Below are 24,393 nucleotides of genomic sequence, written 5' to 3' on the forward strand. Positions count from 1 at the left end.
ACTGAGGGTATAGAGTGCCATCGTCTGTATCACTACAGTTTTCTCTAGGGTTGTTCTTTCTGCACGCTCTGCGGCATAATTGGGTTTGGAGTTGTCTGGTGTTTTCCAGCATGCCAGCAAAACTTTGGTGATGGAGCAATTCGAGTTATCGTTGAGTCCAGAAGGAATTGCTTCAATCGCTGGGCCTTTTGTGTCCAGAATAGCTGCGAGAGGCATTGCTGAAGCTCGCCGAGTGGCGCTGAGCAATGACAAATACTTCACTCATGGTGGTGATTACTCCCCGCTCGCCAATCTCTCAATTTCCTGCGTTTTGGGTTGCGAAGCGTGGGTGTTGAGATTTATTTTTTGCTGTGATTGTGGCCGTGAGATGCCACAAAATGACTGAATGGTCCCGGCCGCACGGCTGCGCGAAAGACTTAACGGGGCGCTTGCAATGCGGCTGCGGTACTCTTCCCGAATGCACGTTCATGTAAATGCGTGTTTGCCCGTGTCGCAGGTTTTTCTTGATTTATGAAGAGCTGTGTTGTTCGTAACCAATTTGGCTGCTGTTTTTTTTTTACTCCCCCACCACTCCTCCTCTATCGCGTGGATAATGTCGTTCTCTTTCTGCCAGTGGATTATTAAAGAGCAGTGGGCAACCTGGGAATTTACTTGGACCTGAAATTGTTGGAAGTTGTACGATGATTTGTGTCTTGTGTAACTGTGGGAGAGAAGTTATTCACTAAATGAGATCTCTGTCTATGCCTGGCATATGCGAGGCAATATATTTCGCAAAGTTTTTTTGTGCGTGTGTGGAATTAAGCAAAAAAAAGTTTTAAATGGTTGTGTGTAGAATTTGTACACATTTATCACCTGTGCACCTTATCATCATCATTATTATTACCAGACACATCCTCGCAACAGCGGCTTTGGGTTAACCATCGAACAAAGACGGTCACCGCATCGCGCGCTTTCAGAAGCGCTTCTGCGGCCGTCTGGAACGCTCTTCCTATGTGATGAAGCCACTGGAGCTATGCACATTTAAATCGTCTAGATTGACACACTGGTTTCTTTAGAACCGTTTTTGCGTTTAGTTTGTTTACTTTCCACTGCACCTCCGATTAGTGCGGTTGGCTACGTACGGTGCAAAAGAAGTTCAACATACATCACAGATGCAACGCCGAGCCACGTGGGGCACAACCCAAGCACGTGATACGGAGAGAGAGACCTTCATGTCGCTCGTGTTTTTTTTTCCCCACTCCCGTCGATCTCCTATTGTTTTTATTTCATCTCCACTTAATCGTCAGACGTGTTGCAAATTAGCAAAACCCAAATCCCGATTTGCATTTCGCCGGAAGAGATCGGTCGTTTGTGATGCGTGCGCGTATCCATTCGCAAATTAAGCATTAAGCCAACGGGACGTTTCTACTCCCGAGTGGTTTGCCGTTCATGTTTGTACTGCGTCCGTATTGATTAAATGCGCCGCGTCTGTGTTTTTAGCTCTTCCCCGCCGGGACGCGAATGAGATGGAGCACCTCGAACGCGCAATGATTTTATTTTGTTAAACGCCACGTTAAACGAACAAAAAACATTGGGGCAGGTTTCTTTGGGGGGGAGGGAGATATTTTTTTTCTTGTCTTGCTAATCGTTCCACGGTAAAAGTGTCGTCTATTATCGCCCCATCGTCGTCGTCGTTGTTGTTGTCCTACTTTACCAGTCTCGAGTGTGAGACGTGGGTGGGCGGTGGCTGTTAACGTCACGCGATTCTAATGGTATCGACGGCGTGTGACAATGGACGCTGATTATAGAGTGGCGACACAACCATCACCATGAGGCTCGCCTCCATGCCTTGTTCAAATAGTGCTCGAGCAGAACAAGAAATGAATGCAAATGTTGAGAATGTGTGCCACTTTGCTTTCGTGCTTAATCACAAACACCTCGCTCAGGACTGGGATTAAGTGACGTTCATTAAGGCGTTGGGTGTGAGGTTGTGGTTTTTCGCTCAAATCACGTGAGCCATAGCTGCTCGTCGATGAGCTTCGTCGTTCTTGGAGTCTGCATTGTGCACCAAACAAACACCAATTCATCGTTGTCCTCGTGAGTCATGAGCAATGCATTGTTAGTTGAAGTGTACCCTGAATCCATTGCCAGCTCTCACTATCATGCGATGTAATGGCCTACGTAGCACCCGCGCGAGAACTGATGTAACAGACGAGATAGTAACCGCATTTTATATAAAGTGTTGTCGTTGTGATGATGAAGAGGAGTCTGTGATGGGTGGGACAAGGATGGATGAGGGCAAGTTACTGAGCCAGGCCTTGGAGTGGCTCCCAGAGACTGGCATACAAGGGGAAGGCCTCAAGTTAAAATGTAGTGGTGATGAGTAAACAAGAGTGGTCATTCTAGGATGTGTCCACCGAGTGACAAGTTGAAGACCTAGATTAGAAGGTGGTGGTGGTGATGACACTGTAAGATCGTAGGACGTGTCTACTATGTAGCAAAGGGGAAGGCCTAAAGCCAGATCCTGTTGATGACGAGACCCTATCAGCAGACCTTGGAGGTTAGGTGTCAACTGTGCAACAAATTCTGAATCCGGAATAAGGAAGGAAGACATGACGTGTAGTGGCATTATCGGCATTGGCTATGGTGACCTGTTGACCTCCGTGGGTGGGGTGTTGTGGCATTACCGGCATTGGCTATGATGACCTGTTGACCTGTTGACCTGTGTGGAACATTGATTGTTATCCCCACGTCTGTGTGTTGTTTTTCTTCCAGGTCATTTATATTTCTCCCGCATACGGAGAAAATTACTCATGAATTGATAAGACAATAAATAGATTCGTCGCTCCACGTAAAACAATTTAATCCTCCAGTGCATCAGCCAACGGGTTTTCAGGACATATAATAGCCGCAGAAAGCATAGGCTGATGGACTAAAATTACTCAATGCATGCGCGGGGAGATGAACAAGAGAATATTTATTTTAATGCCAATACCGCACTCCATGACAATGGCTGATGAGTTTTATTTTCGATCAAGGAATTGGACATACATCCAAATTCAAGACCCTCCTACAGAGAGTCTTGAAACTCGGTGAGGTTTTCCTGGATAAATACATGACATATATGACCTGAGTTGAATTCCCGGCCAAGGCTAACATCAGTGGTAAGTGATATCTGAACAGGTGTGAGGACCCCACCGACCCCACCTACCCCACCGCCCTCACCCCCCCTGAATTCCTTCACCAACCCGTACTAGCCAGCGTGGTGAAATATGGTCAAACAACACCCACGACCGACCACGGGACACTGAGAAGCCTTCATCCAGCAGCGGCTTAACAAACGGACGGTTCAATTTCGATTTAAAGCTTTCGTGACTGCAGGGATTCATCTTCTTGGTTTTTTCGGTAAAGTCACGTAGAATGGAAATAATAAAATAATAAAAATAAAACAATAAAATTATTCTCACGACTGTCGTCTCGACGGACCTGTTCTTCACCTGAGGACGGCTGCTTGCGTTGTGGCCGAAACGTCGTGAGAATTATTTTATTATGTTTAATTTTTATTATTTAATTATTTCCATTCGACGTGACTTTACCGAGAGAACCAAGAAGATGAAACGGACGGTTCGTTATTATTCGGTTGACCTTGGTGCATTGTGAATGACCTTGCCGCGATGATACCGTTAACCCACTTCCTCTCCGCTCAGCCTCCTCGTTGCACTCCTCGTTGCAGAGCCCGCCTCGGTGATGATTTCCCCTCGTTGTGTGTTTGTGTCCGCTGTGTTCACAGGCGGCCGACTCGAATCTGGTCGCGGCGGACAGCCACTGGATTTATGTGAACGAGGTAGGGAGGGGGGGAGCAGCGACTCCACGGCTCTCGCTCGCACGCACACGCGCACACACGCACACACGCACACACGCACACACGCACGCTCACACGCACGCACACACGCGCACACACGCACGCCCACACGCACGCACGCTCGCTCACACGCACGCACGCTCACACGCTCACACGCATGCTCACACGCTCACACGCTCACACGCACGCACGCACGTACACGCGCACACAAGGCACGCTCACATGCTCGCACGCATGCTCACACGCACGCACACACACACGCACGCACACACGCACGCTCACACGCTCGCTCACACGCACGCACGCTCACACGCACGCGCGCACACACGCACACACGCACGCTCACACGCACGCTCACATGCACGCACGCTCACACGCTCGCATGCACGCACACACGCACGCTCGCACACACGCATGCTCACACGCACGCACGCTCGCACACACGCACGCTCGCACGCACGCGCGCACACACACACTCACACGCACACACTTTCACACGCAGGCTGACACACGCTCACGCACACACGCCAATGCCGATGCACGCACGTGGCTTATCTCGCGGAATCCTATCAGCATTGCGTTTTATGCCCCTCTGTACGTACGCGCGCGCGTGCGTCTGGCCTGTCCCGCGAAGGACGACGCGCAAGGATGGCGCGGTGCGCCGCATGGCGCAGTGCGCCGCATGGCTGCGGCGTGCTCATGCACCGTCACACAATGCTCGTCGCATTCAGGCCCAGACACCGGACTAGCATGTGGCAGTAAAACAACCACGCTAACAGAATGTGTGCCCCCTTATTGCTTGACAGCACCTTTGCGCCTGCAATACAATTCCACGTATTGGTTTCTTTTTTTTGGAAGGTAGTGCCCATAGAGTTATAAATGTCACCGTTGTTCGAACACAATGCCAAGCTTGCAACGGAAGGAGCGGTGCTCGTGACGATACTCGAGGCAACTCGCCCACTTCACCCACCCACACGGGCATTGTTCACCCGCATTGTGACACCACGTGTGTTGCTGTCATTGTTAGAATTCACGGTCCCCACTCCCACCACGAGTCCATGAACGGTGATGATTTCAAGGTCGCGATTTGGTTCCAGAATCCATTCTTTTTATTTGTCTCGCCTTACCGCTTCCTTTGTATATTCCGTCTCATGCGTTCAATTAGCTTAAAGGTGACGTTCGTGCATAATTATTCGCAGCTCGTGAAATCAAATGCAGATAGCTTATGAAGTTCCATCATGGTTAGCCCACTGGACTTACAATCCAGAGGTCACCGGTTCAATTCAGCCTCCGTAGGGCAAGATTCTTAAATTCCCTCGATCTCAGGCCGCCCAGCATTAGAAATGGGCAACACCACGGCCGGTTGAGCGCATGTTGCGTGCAGTGGGGTAAAGTGTGACTAATCCTACATATGTTAGATACAATAGAGGCTTTTGGGTCAGATCGCGCAAAAAATATGAACGTGTCGTTAAACCCGCCACCTCCCGACACGGCCAACTAGTAAGGTTTGCCACGTAAACAAAACTTGCCAATTCGTTACTAGTTCAGCACACCGGTGTGTTGGGAGAGTAAACCCACAACATTTACAATCTGTTTCCGTGAGAAACCTTACTAATTGGCTGTGTCGGATGGTGGCGGGTTTAACAACAAACCTAAATTCACGCAATCTATCCTAAAAATCTTTGTTACGAATAATATTGGTCGCGAGAGCCGACTGCGTTAAACTGATTTTTTTAACATGTACCCAAGGGGGGGGGGGGGTGGTGCTCATTAGAGCTCGTGAAAATCATTCCGTCAGCAGTGGCACGACCAAGGCATTTGCCGGGCTGCACCTTTACCTCGACGAATGTAAAGCGCGATCGATGTTTCAACCACAATCCCGTGCGCACCCGTGCATCGCTCGCCCAAAATCGTGCATCGACGTGGCGACACAAAAAAAAAAACCTCGCCGCTCCACCGCTCGTGACGGCGTCCGCCACTCGTTGACGCTCGGACAAAACGGCCCTCGCTGCCAGCCCAGCACCGTAACGCGCCCGCTGACCCCCAGCGGCAGAGCAGCTGTAAATCCCCTCTCTTCGTCGCGGGTGGGCTGCTGATTTGCCAGAAGTTCTCGCTCGGCACTGCTCGCCGTAAACGCGATTTACGCACCGCGCACGGCAGGGGGGCCCCGTCGGTGCTTCGCGTTGGACTGCGCGTGCACTCACACACAGGCACAACGACAAAGACCCCCCGTATAGCCTCAACAGACTGTAGGGGCAAGTGCTGTTAGCGAGCACCTATGAAGGCCGGCACGGCACACGAGGGGGTGGGTGGCCAGCACCACGCCCGACCGTCTTTGTCTCCCCCGGTGGCGATGTTTACACACCGCACCAGGGACTCATTTGAGGCTGAGTCGACCTAGGGACGGCCCAGGACCGGTTCAGATAATCGTCACTGGTGTTGGCCGTGAGCGGGAATCGAACCCGGGTCGCCAGGTTCATAGCGCAGCGCGTTAACCACTACATTACCGCTCCCCACAGGCACACACACACACACAGGCACACACAGGCACACACACAAGCACACACACAAGCACACGCAGGCACACACAGGCACACACGCAGGCACACACGCAGGCACACACAGGCACACACGCAGGCACACACACAGGCACACACACAAGCACACGCAGGCACACACGCAGGCACACACAGGCACACACAGGCACACACACAAGCACACGCAGGCACACACACAGGCACACACACAAGCACACGCAGGCACACGCAGGCACACACGCAGGCACACACACAGGCACACACAGGCACACACACAGCCACACACACAGGCACACACACAGGCACACACACAGGTACACACACAAGCACACACATAAGCATACGCAGGCACACACAGGCATGCATCTCTTCCCAGGCGTGCATTGCTCTGCAGTTCTACTGAGCAGTGCATTAGTGTGTGTCTGTGTGCTTGTGGGGAGCGGTGGTGCAGCGGTTAACGCGCGCTGCGCTACGAAACCGACGGTCCGAGTTCCATTCCCGCTCACGGTCAACAGCAATGACCATTATCTGAACCGGTGTTGGACCTCCCCTAGGTTGACTCAGCCTCAAATGAGTACCTGGTACAATGTGTAAACATCGCCATCGGGGTAGACAAAGGCGGTCGGGCGTGGTGTTGGCCACCCACCCCTTCGTGTGCCGTGCCGGACTTTTTGAATAAGTTACATGTTATAGTATCGATATTTTTTTTACTTATTTAGTTATAACTCCGTCTCTTTGTTAATTAGTCACACACCGTTAAATAATTTACGGTGGAGTTATTTTATTTCATCTCCACACAGTGACAGATGTTTGTTAGCATTTAGTTTTTACCATTCATTCTGACTCTTTAATTGCCCTGATCATTTCATTGCAAGTTCATCAAACAAGCCCTAAGCCAGTAACATAATGCACATCATATTACTGGGAAGATGGGGAGAGCACAAAACAACGTGTTGTTTACATTGGAATGGAGTAATGAATTGCATTTGTTTCCTTCTTGATTTGAATTAATTTGCCTAATTGCCAAATTAATAATTAGTGACACACACACACACTTGGCGTGTAACTGTGAGTGCATTTTTGTAAACGGATGTATTTTTGCGTGTGTGTGTGTGTGCGCGCGTGGTGAGCACATTGCCCTTACAAACTCGATGGACCGCGTTCAATTCCCAAGCCATCACGGCTCGCATTACCTTCCGTGCGATGTCCGCGCGAGCCCGAGGCCTCCTTGCACGTACAGCTCACTGGGTGCGGATGGCGGAGACATCAGGCTCGGTGCTGGGGGAGACAAACGCGATGCCAGGAGTGGTTTGCCGGCCACACAGCTAAACCCTCGTGTGCGGTGCCAGCCTTGATAGGTGCTCACTAGCGGAACTAGGCCTATGACCAGATCACCGAGAATGCATCCGGTCCCTGCGATATCTGAAAAGCCAAGCGGGGCCTGAGCCTGGATAGAGATTGGATGGGTTTACTTGATACAGCAAGCGTGCTGTGACGGTTCCACCTGAAGACGGAAGCTTGTGTTGCCTCCGAAACGTCGTGATTTTTTATTGTATTTTTTATTTAACTTTATTAATTTTAATTTTTTACCTACGTGACTTTACAGAAAAAACCTAAGAATATTGTATGGGTGACCATCGTGCATTAAATAGCTTAATAGCTCATTGGATTCCTCCGGTGTTAGTAAATATTCTGATTCTGATAAAAGACAGGAGCAGTAGGTGTTGTGGGTAGTCAGGATCAGAATACGTACTTATACCGGAGGAATCCGATGAGCTATAAAGATCTTTTTCTCAGATGTCCACGGTCGTAGAGGGCAGTGCAGCAAAAACCTGCACTCCCACCCCCCACCAGCCCACACTGACCAGCATGGTGAAGTATGATAATTGGTTTTGTTACCCTTTTATCTGCCAACAAAACTGACACCTTTTTTTACGTCATGTTTGCATAGACCACAATACCTGCAGTCATAATGCAAACAAAAAACATAACTCTGATAATGTATGCACTGTCCTTGAAGTTGATTGGTCCACATCCGAGACAGCTTTCCTTAGAGCCTAGACTCACATGGGTTGGACCAGATGACGTCAAAAGACTGCAGGTATTGTGGTCTATGCAAACATGACTCCTTGTAAAAAAGGTGTCAGTTTTGTTGCCAGATGGAAGGGTAAAAAAAACAATTATCATATTTTTTACTGCCAAATGAGGTTCCAATGGTGTAAATGGTGAAGTATGTTCAAACATCGCTCACGGCCCCTTGAGGCATGGGCAGCCTGTATATGCACCGCAGCACTTGCCTGGCGGTCTACAAGGCTGTAGGGAGGAATCTGTGCGTGCGTGCGTGTGTGCGCGCGTGTCGTAGCGATTGGCTGTCAGCTCTACTCTCGCCTGAGTGCCTTCTGTGGGCGACGAAGCGGTGACGTGAGACGCGGAGCTGCGAGCGCTCCCCCTGTCTCATCGTCGCACGAAATCCGTTGCAGCGTTGCGGCCGCAACGGATGCCAGCCAGCTCCCATCCCGCTCCCGCACCCCCCGCTGGCTGGCACACGGCACGACACGTGACCGTCGGCAGGTGGCATTCGTGATGGAAGAAACGTGCCGCGCCACTGTTGCGTCCCGCGGATTGGACAAGGAACCCCCGTGATGGCGGACAGCATGTGTCCTACCGACGCCTGCCATAGATCAGTGTTCGTCACTAATTTTTCAGAGGAGGGGCGAATGGGGGGGGGGGGCACTTTGGCCGATAAGACATCATCGTGCTGTGGTTGTCCCACCTGATGACGGACTGCTTGTGTTGCGCCCGAAACGTCGTGATTTATTATTTTATTGATATTATTATTTCTGTCATATTATTATTTATTTTATTACTTATTTTTGCCTACGTGACTTTACCGAAAAAATCTAAGAGTAAGACATCATCAGTGTGGGGGCAGACACACTATTTGAAACCGTTGGGGAGTTGACAGCAGCACGATGATGATGATGGGCGGGGGGGTGTTTTCACCATTTGTGAATTGTCGGGGAGACCGCGCGTCAAGGACCGCACTAAAGGCCACCAGGGGCCGTGCCAGTGGGCCGCGGACCTTGCAATGAAGAACACCGACAGAGATCAGAGGTCGCAACCGGGTACCCGATACCCGTACCCTACCCGATACCCGGCTACCCGGTATGGGTACGGGTACCCGTTTGCGACCCTGGTGCGGCCGGGTACGGGTACGGGTAGACCGTGAGTCACTGGTGAGTAACCGTTTGTCACTCATTTCCCAACGTCTTGTCTCTTCTCACAATTCAAGTTCCTGGAATCAACCCACCCGCGCCTGCAACATGGCTTCATCCTAGAGGTCGCAATCAGGTACCCGATACCCGTACCCTACCCGTACCCAGGGTACCCGTTTGTGACCCTGGTGCGGCCGGGTATGGGTACGGGTAGGGAATCAAAACCCGTTTGCGACCTCTGACAGAGATGCACGGGCACTCTATGGTTTATCGTTTGCTGAAGATCGATTGCGAAGTTGCGTTTGTTTGACGAGCGTTCTTCGAAAGTGAGAATATAATTTCACGTACATTATTCTATTGTGTATCTACATATTTATGTTCGTATGGTATTTTTGTTGAAGCCGTACTCTCAATCTTAGTTCACACGTTTTTCCTGTGTACAAGTTCCACGAAGAAGCAACTTAATAACTTGATCACAACCACAATGACGTCTTCCCTGTTATATAACTTGTGTGTTTGTTATTAACCTGTTCTTCTATCTTCGCATATAGTCGTTTTATTACATAAGCAGGATTGTGGGAGATGGTTGGTGGCTTTGGGGGGGGGGAGGGGGGGGACCTTCATCCAGCAGTAGATCGGACATGGCTGATGATGCCGACGTTGTCCGTAGAGCCAGGGAGTCGCTACGACTTTTGGTGGGTGATGCGGGATCGTCACACGAGCCTCGCTTGGACCTTTACACCTTCTGAATCGCCTCACGCAGAATGTTACAGAGACACGCAATGGAGCCAACCTATGTCCTTGTAATTCTGTTACCCAGAAATCTCACGCGTACATTTTGTTCCCTACACTTTGTAGATTAATAAAAAAAAAAAACCTGTTTATCGCTCTCCGTCGGATATCGTGGTAAAAACAACACTTTGCATTTTTTTTTTTGTTCAGGCAGCCTCCATGAGCATCGTCCACATTTTTTTACTCAACCCAAATCGGTGACAGATGCCTGGCTGTTTACTCTTGCTGTCTCACTACCGCTGCTTCATCAACGACAACAACACATCTAACAGCGGACTCTACTTTAACGCCGGCAAGGGAACGTTTTATTCTGAGGGAGTGCTTTTTGGAAGGTTTAACCTGATAACAACGAAAAGGGGAAGAAGAGTTTTTTTTTTTAAATCGGCTGATGGTTCTGAAACGCGGACGTTGACAAACAAAAAAAAAAGACCCAGAGCTGAAGGGCGCGGGCAAAGAAGCGTGGTGAGACGCGTGGAAGTTACCCTGAGAGGGCAGAGAGAGCAACGCGCCGATGAGAGGAGCGTACGCAAATTTCAACGACATCGTTCGGAAAGGTTAAGCGGGCGCTTGGGGCGGACTCGCTGCGAGAAGGAACGACGGCCGATGGTCATGAACGGCGATGGAGTGTCGGCCAATGAACGGCAGGCGTCCGAGGGGTGGCCAACGGAAGGGATGGAGCGATGAAACCATCTCTGCGGGAAGGTGCAATGTGGATTATTACGTCACAGGATCATGAGAGATTGTAGCAAATTAGGGAGGCCTTCGTCCGCCGCACCTCCCAAATAGCTACGCACGGTACGAGAAAAGCACAGCATACGTACTTTGACCATGGCCGATGATGATCGTGACAGACAACAATTGCGAAAATTATTAGTCAGCAGGAAGTTTGGACAATGTAGCAGAAGCCATTAGGTGGTGGAGGGGGGGGGGGTGATCTTGAAAGACCCCGCAAGGCATTAGCGAGTCTCGTAATAACTCCAGATGAATAATAACAATACTTATAAATCTTGACTTAAAGCTTTCGTGACTGCAGGAATTCATATTCTTTGGGTGTTTGGGTTAAAGCCACTGTGGATAGAAAAATAACAATGAAAAATATTAAATCATAATAATCATATGCACATTTATTCGTCCAGCGCCACATTTCAGAGACAGTGTCATGTGGCCGAAGCTTGTGGTGATGCTCGAGTGTAGATGCGCTATATAAATGTCCCTAAATGCCATGAGTTAGACCCATTCCGAGTACAGATTGCCACTCGCGTCAGTTGGGCCAACTTCCGAAACAAAGATGATAAAAATGGGAAACGTAATTTTTGTTGAATATGCCTTTAAGCTGCACTTGGACACGAGATTGTCCTCCCAATTTTCTGTTCAAAGCCAAATTGTGCTCGATTTAAAATCCAATGTGGATTTTTTTCTTCTTTAATTCCTCCACAATCCCAGAGAGGGCCACGGGACCTACGGACTTGCGATCTGACGTCGCGCGTTCGCAGCCACGGTCACGTCCACCGCGTACGTTTACCTGCTGCAACGCCGCCACAACTGAAATCCATTCCCGAGTCACTCGTGGGGGGAATTCTAAACGCTGCGAAACCACGAGTGGGGTAGAGATTTAGATGGGTTGGTTTTTGTTTTCGTCACTCGAGCAATGTTAAACCGACTGCATTGCGCCGTTGGTGGCGCACAGAGGTAATTGGCGTTTCGCACGGAATGTAACGCCTCTAGCGGCTGCAGGATTGACGCGGGGCCGATTACGTACGACGGCAAATTCTCACATGCGCGAGTCTACGCGGCGTCTCATGAGCATAAGAATCAATGTCCATATTAATCTCTACAATATTAGTTGATGCAGTTAGAGGTAAGCCGATCGATTACTTTTTCTTTACTTAACCGGGGCGAGGTGGTGGTGGGGGGGGGCACGGTTGAGATACGATCTCTCGGCCCTGACCGCAAAAGGCGTTTCATTAATTTAAAAAAGAAAGGGGAACAAAAGGCGCACGCGGTCATCCCCAGCGCGCGCCGTTGCTCCGACGCACCGCGACGATCGATGGCCGTACAAGCTCAACGGCTTTATTAATCCAGCGGCCGCCGCCGTATATTTATTTAACGAGTTTCCATTGCCCCGTCGGAGCCACGGTTTCCCTCCCAACCCCCCCCCCCCCCGTGGTTTTTTAGTTTTGTTTATCGCGCGCCCCGCGTGCGGATCGATGTGGGTGGGAGCGGCGGAAAACTTTGGCGCGTGCGTTCCTCCACGCGAGCGTGAGCGATGAACCCGTCGTGTTTTGAAATCTCCTTTCTGGGATCCTCACGCCTTAAGCCGTCACGTAGCAGTGAGACGCAGGTGGAGGAAATGCCAGTGGAGATAATTGATTTCCCCCACACCCCTCCAGGCCCTCAATGTTTTATGTTGTTGGAGCATATTCAACGGCGCGACTGTCTTTTTAGCACTCGACAATGTTCGTATACGTTGTGCACGTGTACACATTTTGGATGAATTAACATCAATTGTGGATCGGAGGTCACTGGCTCGATCAGACGTGACTTTACCGAAAAAACCTAAGAGTATGAATCCTTGCAGTCACGAAAGCTTCAAATCTAGAATTATTTTATTTCTATAATTACTTTTATTAATTTTAATTTAATTTTTTTACCTACGTGACTTTACCGAAAAAACCTAAGAGTATGAATCCTTGCAGTCACGAAAGCTTCAAATCTAATATTATTTTATTTCTAATATTACTTTTATTAATTTAATTTTTTACCTACGTGACTTTACCGAAAGAACCTAAGAGCATGTCAATGCGGGAACCAAACGAGCAGTGTGAGAAACTCCTCCGGCCTCTCTCCACATGGCTGCCTTGTTTCAGGCTGCGATGGGGCTTGGCACGTGGGCCTCTAATCCAGCGCCGCGGAGACAAGCGTGGGTCGCTGGATCACCACGCAGATGTTCCCATGGGCGTCCAGGAGGTTTTCGTACCCTGGCTCGCACAGGAGAGGGCAGTGCCGCAAGTGGACGAATTTCCCAGCTGTTTCCAACTCGTACAAGGTTGTCCCCTCGCACACGTGGTGGTGGGGGGGGTCTGAGCGCTCCGGTTTCTTCCCACGTGGGTAATGAGCACTCATCAATTAATTGGGTGAAAACATCTTTAAAAATAAAAAAAAACCAAATGCAGCAGGGCTCTGTGTCTTTCCAGAGGAAATGAGCCATTATTGTTTCTGACACGTACCATACACCAAGCGATATAGAGAGAACACTGGCGATGACTGGCGAATACAAATGCAGGGAAGTGTGGCTTTTTCTCCCAAATAACCATCGCACGAGTCCATTCCACAGCTCCCTCACGTGAGCTGGTGCGACGTGGCCTCTGAGTTTCCAGACTCTTTGCTGCGGTAATATTTTTTTCTAAAATTGTTTGATTTTTTTTTTTGCTAAAATTATGTTTGAATTTTTTGTTCACTCTCTCCTCCGGAATCCTCCCCCCCCCCTCCTCCCTTCGCTGACGGCACCGTGACGCTTGTCATTTTTGACATTAATTTTTACGTTGAGGGGTGGCCGCACAAAGCTGCGGTGGGCTGCGTGCCATGCGAAAGAAGTTGAACGTACAAGCATCATTTTGGGCCAACTCGAATGGCTTAAGTGATTACTTTACCGACGATTGGCTCAGTATGCGCGAGACGGAACAGCTAGTAGAGAGTCGTCAACGTGCACATTTGTTATGTTGAACTTATTTCGCAACGTACGTAGTCAACCGTGCTAACATGGGCGGAGGAATTATGGAGTGAAGTTGCTTGGAACAGTCACCCCCAACGGCAGTAGCGATAGAAGAGGTATGAGGAGGCAACTGATTGCCAGTGAGTAAGTGACCAAAATGAGGAACTGATCATAAATCCTCTTGATTGCTGCTAGATTATATATATATTTTTAAGGCAGTGTTATTGATTGATTTATTGAGGTTTTTGTTTGTTATTTGTGACTGCTGTGCAGTAAAAGTGAAAATCAACGGACACTGGTTAAAACATTCACGTGAAAGTGACCAAACCCAAATTCCTCCCAAAAAATGTATCGCAAATAAAGAGATGATTGTGCTCTTACCAAAGGCCGATTTGGCTGCAACAATACAAAAGTGAAGTCAAAGACAACCAATGTTTTGGAAGCAGCTGATGTATTTTCAGAATTTCTCATTCCACACTTTTCCATAATCAAGTGCGCGCGTGCGTGCTTTCTTTCTTCTCTCCACTGTGCGTCAATAGATATCTTTGGGGTTTTGTTAGAAATAACGAGCCCTCAGTTTTACTTCTTTGCCAGTAATTGATTTATACTTCCTTCCTACCGATTGCACACAATTCCCCCCCCCCCTCCCAGTTCGTATAACCTCGCTCGATCCAGAGAAAACACACATCGACTCGTATGTTTGACAACTTGAATAATAGCGTTGGTGGTTGCTAGCCGCTTACCCTGTAGGCCTTTGGGGCCTTGCACAACAAACCGCGATACATAAAAAAATGCAGAAAATCATATTGAAATAGTAGTTGTATTCCTGAAGAACACCTGCCCATTTAATAATTAATATATAGCGTATGGTAAAGTACACTCCGCGATAACACGGTGAGATGCGTACGCAGGCCGAACAAACACCGAGGCGCGTGGGTAGCATCTAGAAGCATCCAGCAGTATCCCGCCGCCGTGTGCGACGCTACGCCGAGTCAGCCGTACGACCGCTTATTCCAACTCGCGCGGCGTAGTTCCGTTCACTCGACTGCGTTACATCCAATTCCCATCCGCGCTCTACAAAACGCGTGTTCCCTCGCACATCCATCGCGTCGTATCCAATCCGCGCCGTGAAAACGCGCGGCGTTGTCGGGGAACCGACCGTGGTCCCAGGCTAATGGGCCACCGCCGAGGATTTCGGTGTCCCCGCGATGCACCGTCGGTGGGCGTTAAACACAATCAATGGGGGGGCTGCCGGGTTGACGCGGCGGGAGCAAAGTAGCTTGGGAGCCGTCGCGGCGTCCGGCGCTGTTGGGACAAGGGATCGCCCCGGCCTCGCGTCTGGAGCGCGCCCACCGTCATCGTTTATTCTTGTCATTATCTACGCCGTGCCTCCCACGCGGTACATCTCGAGGCGTCAGAACAAAGGAGCGCTTGACGTGATAATGATGATAATAACCGTCGACAAGTTGCTGCTGTCGCAGTCGCGTACAAAATGCACGCCAACCACTGCCCCACAGACCTTCAGGCCATGCTTCCACCCCCATATGAAAGACGCCGTGGCACCTGATTAAGCACAACCCCTGCCAACCCCCACCCCCTTGCCCCCCCCCCCAGTTGCCAAAACATTGCTCCCTGGACAGAAGTTCCACTTCACTCTGCAGTCCGGATACGGAACTGCCTCCCCTGATGAACACATTGTCGGTGAAATCACCGATTCTGGTCTCCAGGCCTTCAAATTTCCGAGCACATGGAACATCTCCTAACTTCACCGCGCGCCTTGTAGGAGTGAGTCTTCTGAGCTGCAGTGAACCAATAATTCTGGCAATCAGATGTGCTCATGTCTGATATTGCTCTTGTTCACAATTGCACCCAATAAGTCAAAAGATAATCATTCGGTACGAAAGTGATTGCAGAGCAAATACCACGTGCGCCTTCACGCGTCCCTGTCACGCCGTGTGTCTCCGTGTGTCCTTCCCTGTGTCCCCATCTGGGTGGATATTTTGGACGCGTCCTCCCTGTGTCTGCCATGTTCTCCCGTGTCTTCCTGCGCCTCCCAGTGGCTCCTCGTGTCCCCCTCCCATGTCCCCTCGTCTCTGCCTGTCCCCCTTCATCACCATCATCGTTTATTATTTATACCGCACCGCCCGTGCAGGACATTTCGACGCGCCAGAGCACCACGGGTATTTGAGATGATAACAGGAGACGTGCTGGGCAATGGAGTGATCGCTGAGCAAATAGGACGCTGGGAAGAATAAGAAGAAAACAACGCCGTGTGTAAGGCACTGCCGGCTCAGAAACGTGGGTCGTAGATTGTCAGGGTTTATTTTTATCGGCCTTCCCAATTTTATTTTCAAGAAATTGGGAGGTGGGATGGGGAGGGGGCCGGCGGGTGGGTGGGCAGCCGGGCAGCGCACGTTGCACTTTTGAGAGTCTGAAACTTTTTCCCGAAAAGATAAGCCAACAAAAAGCAACGGATGAGCAAACTCATAAATAAGTGAGTGCGGTGTTGTTTCACAAACAGTCCCTTGCTGTCGTGTCTTCTCCCGTGTTTCGCTGAAGACTTGCTGCTGGCCATTAGTTTTGTCCGGACAGTTTGGAAAAGTTACCCGAGCCTTGATTATATTATTTGCATCCATCCAGCAAAATCTGAAATAATTGGCACCAAAAAAAGTCGTCGTTATATAATAATTTACGTGAGAAAAGTAAATAAGCAGGCAATGCTCCTTCCCATATCTGTCCCTCCACACAAAGAAATTACAAGAGCATCTATTACACATCCAATCAGCCACGCAGGCTTCTGGGAGTGCATCATATCAGCAGCGTTTGCTCAGCGCAAACACACGTTGAACCAGTTTGGGATGTGTAAAAATGTGCTTTTATTTGTGTGTGTGTGAAGGGACAGATGTGGGAAACGGGCGTATTGCCTGCTCACCTATTTTTTTTTAAATTGTTGGGATTTCACTGTCAATCAATTAGTTCATGCATCCGCTAACGAGCGGCTTATTTTGGAGCGTGCAGATGGAAATAGGGAACTGTGAACATGCATCATGTGTTAGGCGCTGGTGTGGGGGGGGGGAGGGGAGCTTTTAAATAAATTATAAAAAATGTACGCGCAAAGTGCACACATCTCTGCAGCAAATGCGCACACTTCTTGTCGGCGCATGCGCTCGTAATTCACTCTTCAGAGGCCAGTTAATATATATCAGTTAATATATATCAGACATCTCAATTTGCATTCAGTGCCGTATCCTTGCGATGGGGGGAAATAAAGAAGAAGCTTATTATTTCTCCAACTACTATATTTTTAGACCCTAGGTCAGAATGATAAATGATTTTGGAAAACAAATAAAATATTAAATAACTTGTGCCCAGTAAATAAATACCGTGTGGCAATGACCTTACTGCCTTGGTTCTTTCCAGAGTACGCATTCAAGCCATTCCAAATGTCCCGCTTTGAAATTACTGGCGGCATGAAATTTTAAATCTTATTTATTCCTTGGGATCCTGCAATGGTTGAGGACACTGAACCCGCAAACCCAGAGGTCGCCGGTTCGAATCTTATCTCCTGGCGCAGACGGTTGAAACAATGCAGCTACCTTCTTGGTTCTTTCGGTAAAGTCACGTAGAAGGGAAATAATACAAATAAAACATAAAATAATTCTCACGATGTTTCGGCCACAACGCAAGCAGACGCTGTCTTCCCGACAGACCTGTTCTTCACCACCACCTCTGGCTGCTTGCGTTGTGGCCGAAACGTCGTGAGAATTATTTTATTATGTTTTATTTTTATTATTTTATTATTTCCCTTCGACGTGACTTTACCGAAAGAACCAAGAAGATGAATCCCTGCAGTCACGAAAGCTTTAAATCGAAATACAATGCAGCTAGTTTCTTCAACCCGTCCCCACCACCACCACTCCACCTCCGTGCAACCAGCTGTGCAACAGGGGTGCCTCGCTGTTGGTTCATCAGCGGGGGTCTCGTGGTGGGGTGAAGTGTGGGAATTTCAAAGAAGATTCACCCCTTCCATAGGACGTGCTGGTGTCCGGTTCGTTCCCGTGTAAAATGGTGACAGATTATTTAGCGGCAGATTACTTGGTGGCGGACGATTTGGTCGTGGATTATTTGGTGGTGGATTATTTGGTGGTGAATTATTTGGTGGTGGACTATTTGGTGAAGGGTTATTTGGTGGTGGACTATTTGGTGGTGGATTATTCGGTGGTGGACGATTTGAGTTGAGGAGCGCGACATCTCACATGACGACATCGAATGCCATCTCCTCCCGGGACTCTTCTGACAGGTTACAATGTTTTTATTTCATTATTTGCCCTACACCCACCGTGCCTCCTACGAATCTGTTAATGTAATGTTGACACGCCAACACAACAAATGTTTGCACCGAAGCCAAAAGGGAATTAGATATTGTAAGAATTTGGTTAAACAAAAAAAACTATCCATGTTATTTTTGTCATTATTTTACGCTTGAACCCACGAGTCACTCCCAGACACTAATTGCACCACAGAGATGCTCGGCGGCGGATACAGATGGCCGTTAATAAACACGTTTAAGAGTAAACATACGAATAAAAGAAAAAAGCACTTTTTTTTTCTAAAAGTGTCGTTGCTTTAATTATACGAGCGGCAGAAGGTGATTAAGCCGCCCGCGTGCGTGTTCGTCTGCAGTTTTTTTTCTTCTGCCGATTTCCGCTCGGACACCCAGATAGCGCTGTGCGCTTGGAAGATAACGCCTAGTCCACTGATAAGAGGTTCCAGTGGGACAGGTCCAAGCCCCGCGTCCATCTCCATCTCTCCGCATTGACGCCCCTAAACAACGAGGTGCGGTGAACAGATGAAGGCGTCTCTCTCAGATCACACTCCAGACAATTCACGTCGTTAGCATCGTCATCGGCCATGGTCAGTCCACTGATGGATGAAGACCTCCCACCCGAGCCGCCGACACCTCTCACGATTCTGCGCTGAAACTATTCACTTGGCACCTGAATCCGAACTGATTTTTTTGCTCCATCTCTCGGACAGTGTTCCATTCCGTGAGTGCATCGATGCCCCCTAATTCCAGATCTCACGCAGGATCTGTTTCATATCTGTCAAACAATATAACCGACCTGTGTGTGCACGCTCGTGCAATTGTTTGCAGGCGAGACAATGGAAATGTTTGTGTTCTAGATTTGAAGTTTTCGTGACTACAAGGATCCATACTCTTTGGTTTCTTCGGTAAAGTCACGTAGGTGAAAACAAAATAAAATAAAACAACTAAATTAAAGCACGACGTTTCGGAAGCAACACAAGCATCCGTCATCAGGTGTGACTGCTCTAGCAAAATTACTGTAGTGTATGAAGATAGCTATTTAGAGACACGTTTTTATATAGGGTACTACCCTATATAAACACACTTTTTTCTGGAGCAGTCACACCTGATGACGGATGCTTGTGTTGCTTCCGAAACGTCGTGATTTAATTTATTTTATTTTATTTTGTTTTCACCTACATGACTTAACCGAAAAAAACAAAGATAATGTTTTTTTTTTATTAATATTTAGCAGCCGATTTGTAAATCCACTGCTGTATAAAGGATGCCTCCACATGCATGTCGGCCATGAGAGTTGTCAGTGAAGGGTATCTGAAGTGGGGGATACAGGATTAGTTTATATATCACTCACCAACTGATGTTCGCCCGGGTCGGGAATCGAACTCAGGTCTCCGAGTTCATAGCACAGCGCGATAATGACTGCTTCAGCAACCCCACCCAATTCGCATTCATTATAACAACCGAGCCTATTACGAAGATGATTATTAATCCCTTTAAAAATTGTTAAAATAGCAGAGCACGACAGCGGTTTGACCTTAATGCCTCCCGTTCTTGAACTTACTGGCACCAGTACCGGAACACGGCGAGTGTACGCCCCACGTGCATTTTTAGTTTTTTTGTCTTATTCTACCCGTCAAAAACTTTTTGACCTCCCACCCCCCACTCTCTCCGGGCAAAGGATGGTAGTCGCTTGCTTATTGTTTGTTGTTCTTGCAGGGATCGGCCTGTGCTAGTTGCTTACCAAACAGTTGCTTCCGCTGACCGGGACAGCAAAACCATGGAGGGGGGGTGGGGGGAGCCTGTTTCAAGTCGTGTCTTACAGAGATCAATCCTTCAGGAGAAAAATCACTCGGCTCCTCTTGTATTGCTGCCCTCTGAAGCGCTCCACCTCCGAGCGTGACTGTGCCAACACCGTTACCGCCGTGTCCATTCCCACCGCCTGTTCGGTTTGAAGACAAATGGATATCCGCTTTTATTGTTCCCCGGGGCCCGTCACAATGCCAGCCTTAGGTTATTTGAAAGTGCTCGCAGAACTAACTGTTGTCAGCTACACGGAGTTTTCCGACCAGATGCACCGTACGTTTTGTTTATACCTGTGCATCTCGGTTTATTTTTCATTTTTCTCTTTTTCTCCCATCCCAGTGGTGTTTTGCCTGTTTGCTCCGGTAACTTAACTTCTCCACGAAATGTGCACAAGAGGCCTTGCTCTCCCGCCTAGCTCTCCGCGACCGTCTCTGCTGCTGTACGGCACGATGTCCGACGTTTCGCCCCAAGCATTGGGGGCTTCCTCAGGAACTGAAGAGGTTCCTGAAGAAGGGTTAAAATCCCGAGACATGTGGAACAACTACAAAGCGTTGTTGTTGTTTTTGCAAGCTGCTGCAGAGGTGTTTATAATGTTCAATGTGTGAGAATGTGCCCAGAATGCAGCGTTCTCTTATCTCTTCACACGGGAACTTATACCTATCTAATTAGCAGCGGGGCGAGCGTTGCTGTTGAAAACTTGCGAGCACCCTTTAGACTAGTGGATGACTCCGCTTGTCCCTTGTTCGGGAAAACAATATTCCGCGGCATTGTTGAGCATTCGTAATAAAGGTAAAGGTGCAGCCCTGCAATTGCTTGCCCATGCCATTGATGGGAAAAATTAACCCGTAGAAACAAAGTTTTTCACTATAAATCCTTTATATGCGTGGCATCGGTTTTATTTTATTATTCATTTCTGTTTTTCTTGAGTAAGAGTTTCATTTTTAGCACATTGGTATTTTAAATTAAATATGAATTTTTTTTTCCGTAAAAGTGGAAAATTTTGGAAATTTTTTTCACGAAAATAAATTGTCACGCACAACGAGTCTGTGTGCAAAATGTCAGCTCGATTGGATCACGGGAAGTGGGTTAAAAAACGACCGAAAGATTTGCACGGTCGTAAGCGCGCAAGCAAGTGAACTTAACATAAAGGATTTAAAAAGGGCCTCCACTAACCAGAGGGAGCTCTAAAGAGCCCCACTTGAAGGTCATTTTTTTGCCCACTCTTCCACGATGGCCATACATCTTTACCGCGCCGCTGACCTCTGGATTGCAAGACCAGTGTGCTAACCGTCACACCGTCACGGCAGCCGTCCCCGATTTATCAGCGTCAATAAATTGTCGACGCAGAGTTGCATGGACGGGGCTCAGTGACGTGGGACGACTCGCGAGGACTGCCAAAGACGGAGGGCCCTGTGGCCTGGGAGAGACCATCGCTCGTGGCCAACCCTCGCCTAGAGGGTCAAACTAAAACTAAACTTCGATTTAAAGCTTTCGTGACTGCAGGGATTCATCTTCTTGGTTCTTTCGGGAGAGTCACGTAGAATGGAAATAATAAAATAATAATAAAACATAATAAAATAATTATCACGACGTTTCGGCCACAACGAGGACGGCTGCTTGCGTTGTGGCCGAAACGTCGTGAGAATTATTTTATTATGTTTAATTTGTATTATTTTATTATTTCCATTCTACGTTACTTTACCGAAAGAACCAAGAAGATAAAACTAAACTATTTTATTTTATTTTACCAGGTGAGGTCAGAAGTGACCTGGCCACAAATGGTAGCTCAACAAAGTGGCCTGTCATCGCGTGTGGATTTATAAGCAGCCAAATATTCTGAACGCGTGACATTGATTCTAAATGTGGAGGGAAAAACCGGAGGAGCCGGAGAAAAATCTACGCGACCACGGGGAGAGAGAGACCCGCAAACTCCAAATATACAGCAAGCGTCAGAATCGGGATCGAACCTACGGCCTCTTGTATATCAGGCGAGATAGTTAACATCTCGCCATCAACGGAACCGATAATCAATTCCTGGATGAAGGCCGCTCACACAGGGAGTCGGTAATGGACGTCGTTTGACCATACTTCACCACACTGGTCCCAGTGTGCATTTGCAGAGGAGAGGCCCGGCTCGGATATCATCTTCCGCTGATGTTGGCTGTGGTCAGGAATCTAGTCTACGGCTTCCTAGCATAGTGTGCTCACCACTGCACCACAGCTTCCCCGTTGAGTAGTAAAATAAATAATAATAAATCCTACGTATGACCCTCGACATAACAATTGCACGTCAACGGTGCATTATGAACGTGCGCACAGTATGTTCTGTTACTGATTAACATTCTGACACCGTATGAATTCCATGCTCTTGCGAAACAGCGTCTGGCAACCCACTGATATTTGTTTCAACCCTTCTAACTATGAAGATGAGACGTAAACAGGTCATAAGTTATCCAGAGTTTAAACAAACTGAACAAAAACGTTTATCTGCGAAGCCTGTAAGTGGATGAAGGAAAACAATATTATTATTCTCGTAAAATGTCAAGATGAACGGAGAGAAAGTTTATTCTACTTAATTGGCCTTGTTAGAATTGTCCTTCAAGCCAAAACGATACCAAATGTGGACCTGGAGATGACAGAACAGAGATGCACTGGGTTCCCATTAAGAATCATTTTAAATTAATTCAGCTTGTTTGGAACAAAACTCAAATGACTCAAGTGACGTATATTTGTTGAAAAAATAATGTTTTTCTGTAAAGGCCACTATTGATTTAGGTGTACTGTGATTTGGGTATTGTGTTTTTTTTATGTAGTAGCATCCTGATCAAAATTAATTCATAATTTGCAGCCGATGTCCAATCCTCTGCCAGATGAAGGCCTCCCCACGCTTGCGTAGGTTATTGGGATATTTTATCTTTGCCCATACTTCACCACGCTGGTCCATTCCAGTCGGTGAGTGGGGCAAGGGCCAGCAACTGTTCAGACATCTCCAACCACTGATGCCAACCGACGCCAGGAACCAGACTCGGGTCAACAAACGAAATTAACCTTGGTCTACGTTCAACTGTTTGAAAGAAAAAAAAACGGATATATTTGGTATTTTACTGTTTTTGCAAGAAGACCAAGTTTGTTGTTGGAAGGACGCATACATTTCTATGAGTTCCATTGATCTTTTTGCGCGAACAAATGGAAATTACTGATAAGGGAATGGGAATTGGAAACCCAGCCATGGTGGTATTTGCTAGAATGTTCACTGATCCGATGTCCCGTTGATAAAAGCACTCGCAAGGTTCCAGTCCAAGCACCAGGTGAGCCCACAATCGGGCGCTCTTCCGTCTTGAAATCCGCGTCCAATCTACGCTCGGCTGGCCTTCGAGTTATAAAAGAGAAGTACATCGGGAAGTGCATGCAAACGTGCATCGCACGCACCCAGGGCACGCACCCAGGCACACAGGCATGGCCAGGCCAAGTAGCAAGCGGCACTCGGAGGGCCCCTCAATCACAGTATCGCACGATTGGCCAGATGGCGCGCAAACTTGAAATCAATCAAAAACTAATTTCTGCCTTTGGCGTGTTTTCGGCCAACGGTAATTATTTTATTATTATTATTTTTCACGGCGCAAATCTCTCAACGCCCTTGCCCGCGTTGCACAAGTTTGCGAAGATCTTTGGGAGCGAGGTAGGAGGGGGTCATGACGGGCAAAACATGTTGCGACCGGGAGCCCCTCGCGTTTGTGCATTGTACCCCCCCCCACCCCCCGTTGGTTTAGACGGCAGGAGGAGGGGGGGGCTAGAAATCATTGCTCCTAACAGTGGGGGTCGATGAGGCGCTCAAATAAGCCCGTCGATAACACTGGTGAACAAAAAAAATTAAAAAAAATTCTGGCCTGGACTTTTGCAGCTGTTTTAGACTAATTTCAGGGTGCTGATTCCAAATCTGAGCTCAGATTTGCTCTATCACATCTCATTTTATGCTATCGGCATACCCCATTTTCATTGATTTTACCCGAAATTAACTCTGTCACTTATGATTGCAAGTTGTTGCGGGTCAGTGACTGCTTTAGTGTTAAAATATGGTGCTGTATTTTTAGGATAGTGTGTTTATAATGTCATTTTATGTAGATATCCACATTTATTTAATATTTTTCTTCTGCAGTTTTTATTGA

At 48.1% G+C, this 24,393-nt stretch overlaps 1 protein-coding gene across 6 annotated transcripts in view; it reads left to right on the plus strand.

Annotated features, from left to right (window-relative positions):
* LOC133354336 (glutamate receptor ionotropic, delta-1-like) overlaps positions 1 to 24,393 on the plus strand; it is a 255,216-nt gene that overhangs the window by 190,547 nt on the left and 40,276 nt on the right. For all 6 annotated transcript variants that reach the window (XM_061571085.1, XM_061571084.1, XM_061571086.1 and 3 more), the window contains one exon: positions 3,770 to 3,823. In XM_061571085.1, the coding sequence (XP_061427069.1) occupies positions 3,770 to 3,823 (54 nt within the window). The remainder of the gene's footprint in view (positions 1 to 3,769; positions 3,824 to 24,393) is intronic.

Source organism: Lethenteron reissneri, chromosome 47, assembly GCF_015708825.2.
Source record: "Lethenteron reissneri isolate LAM-NWPU_2019-01 chromosome 47, ASM1570882v1, whole genome shotgun sequence".
NCBI lineage: Eukaryota > Metazoa > Chordata > Hyperoartia > Petromyzontiformes > Petromyzontidae > Lethenteron > Lethenteron reissneri.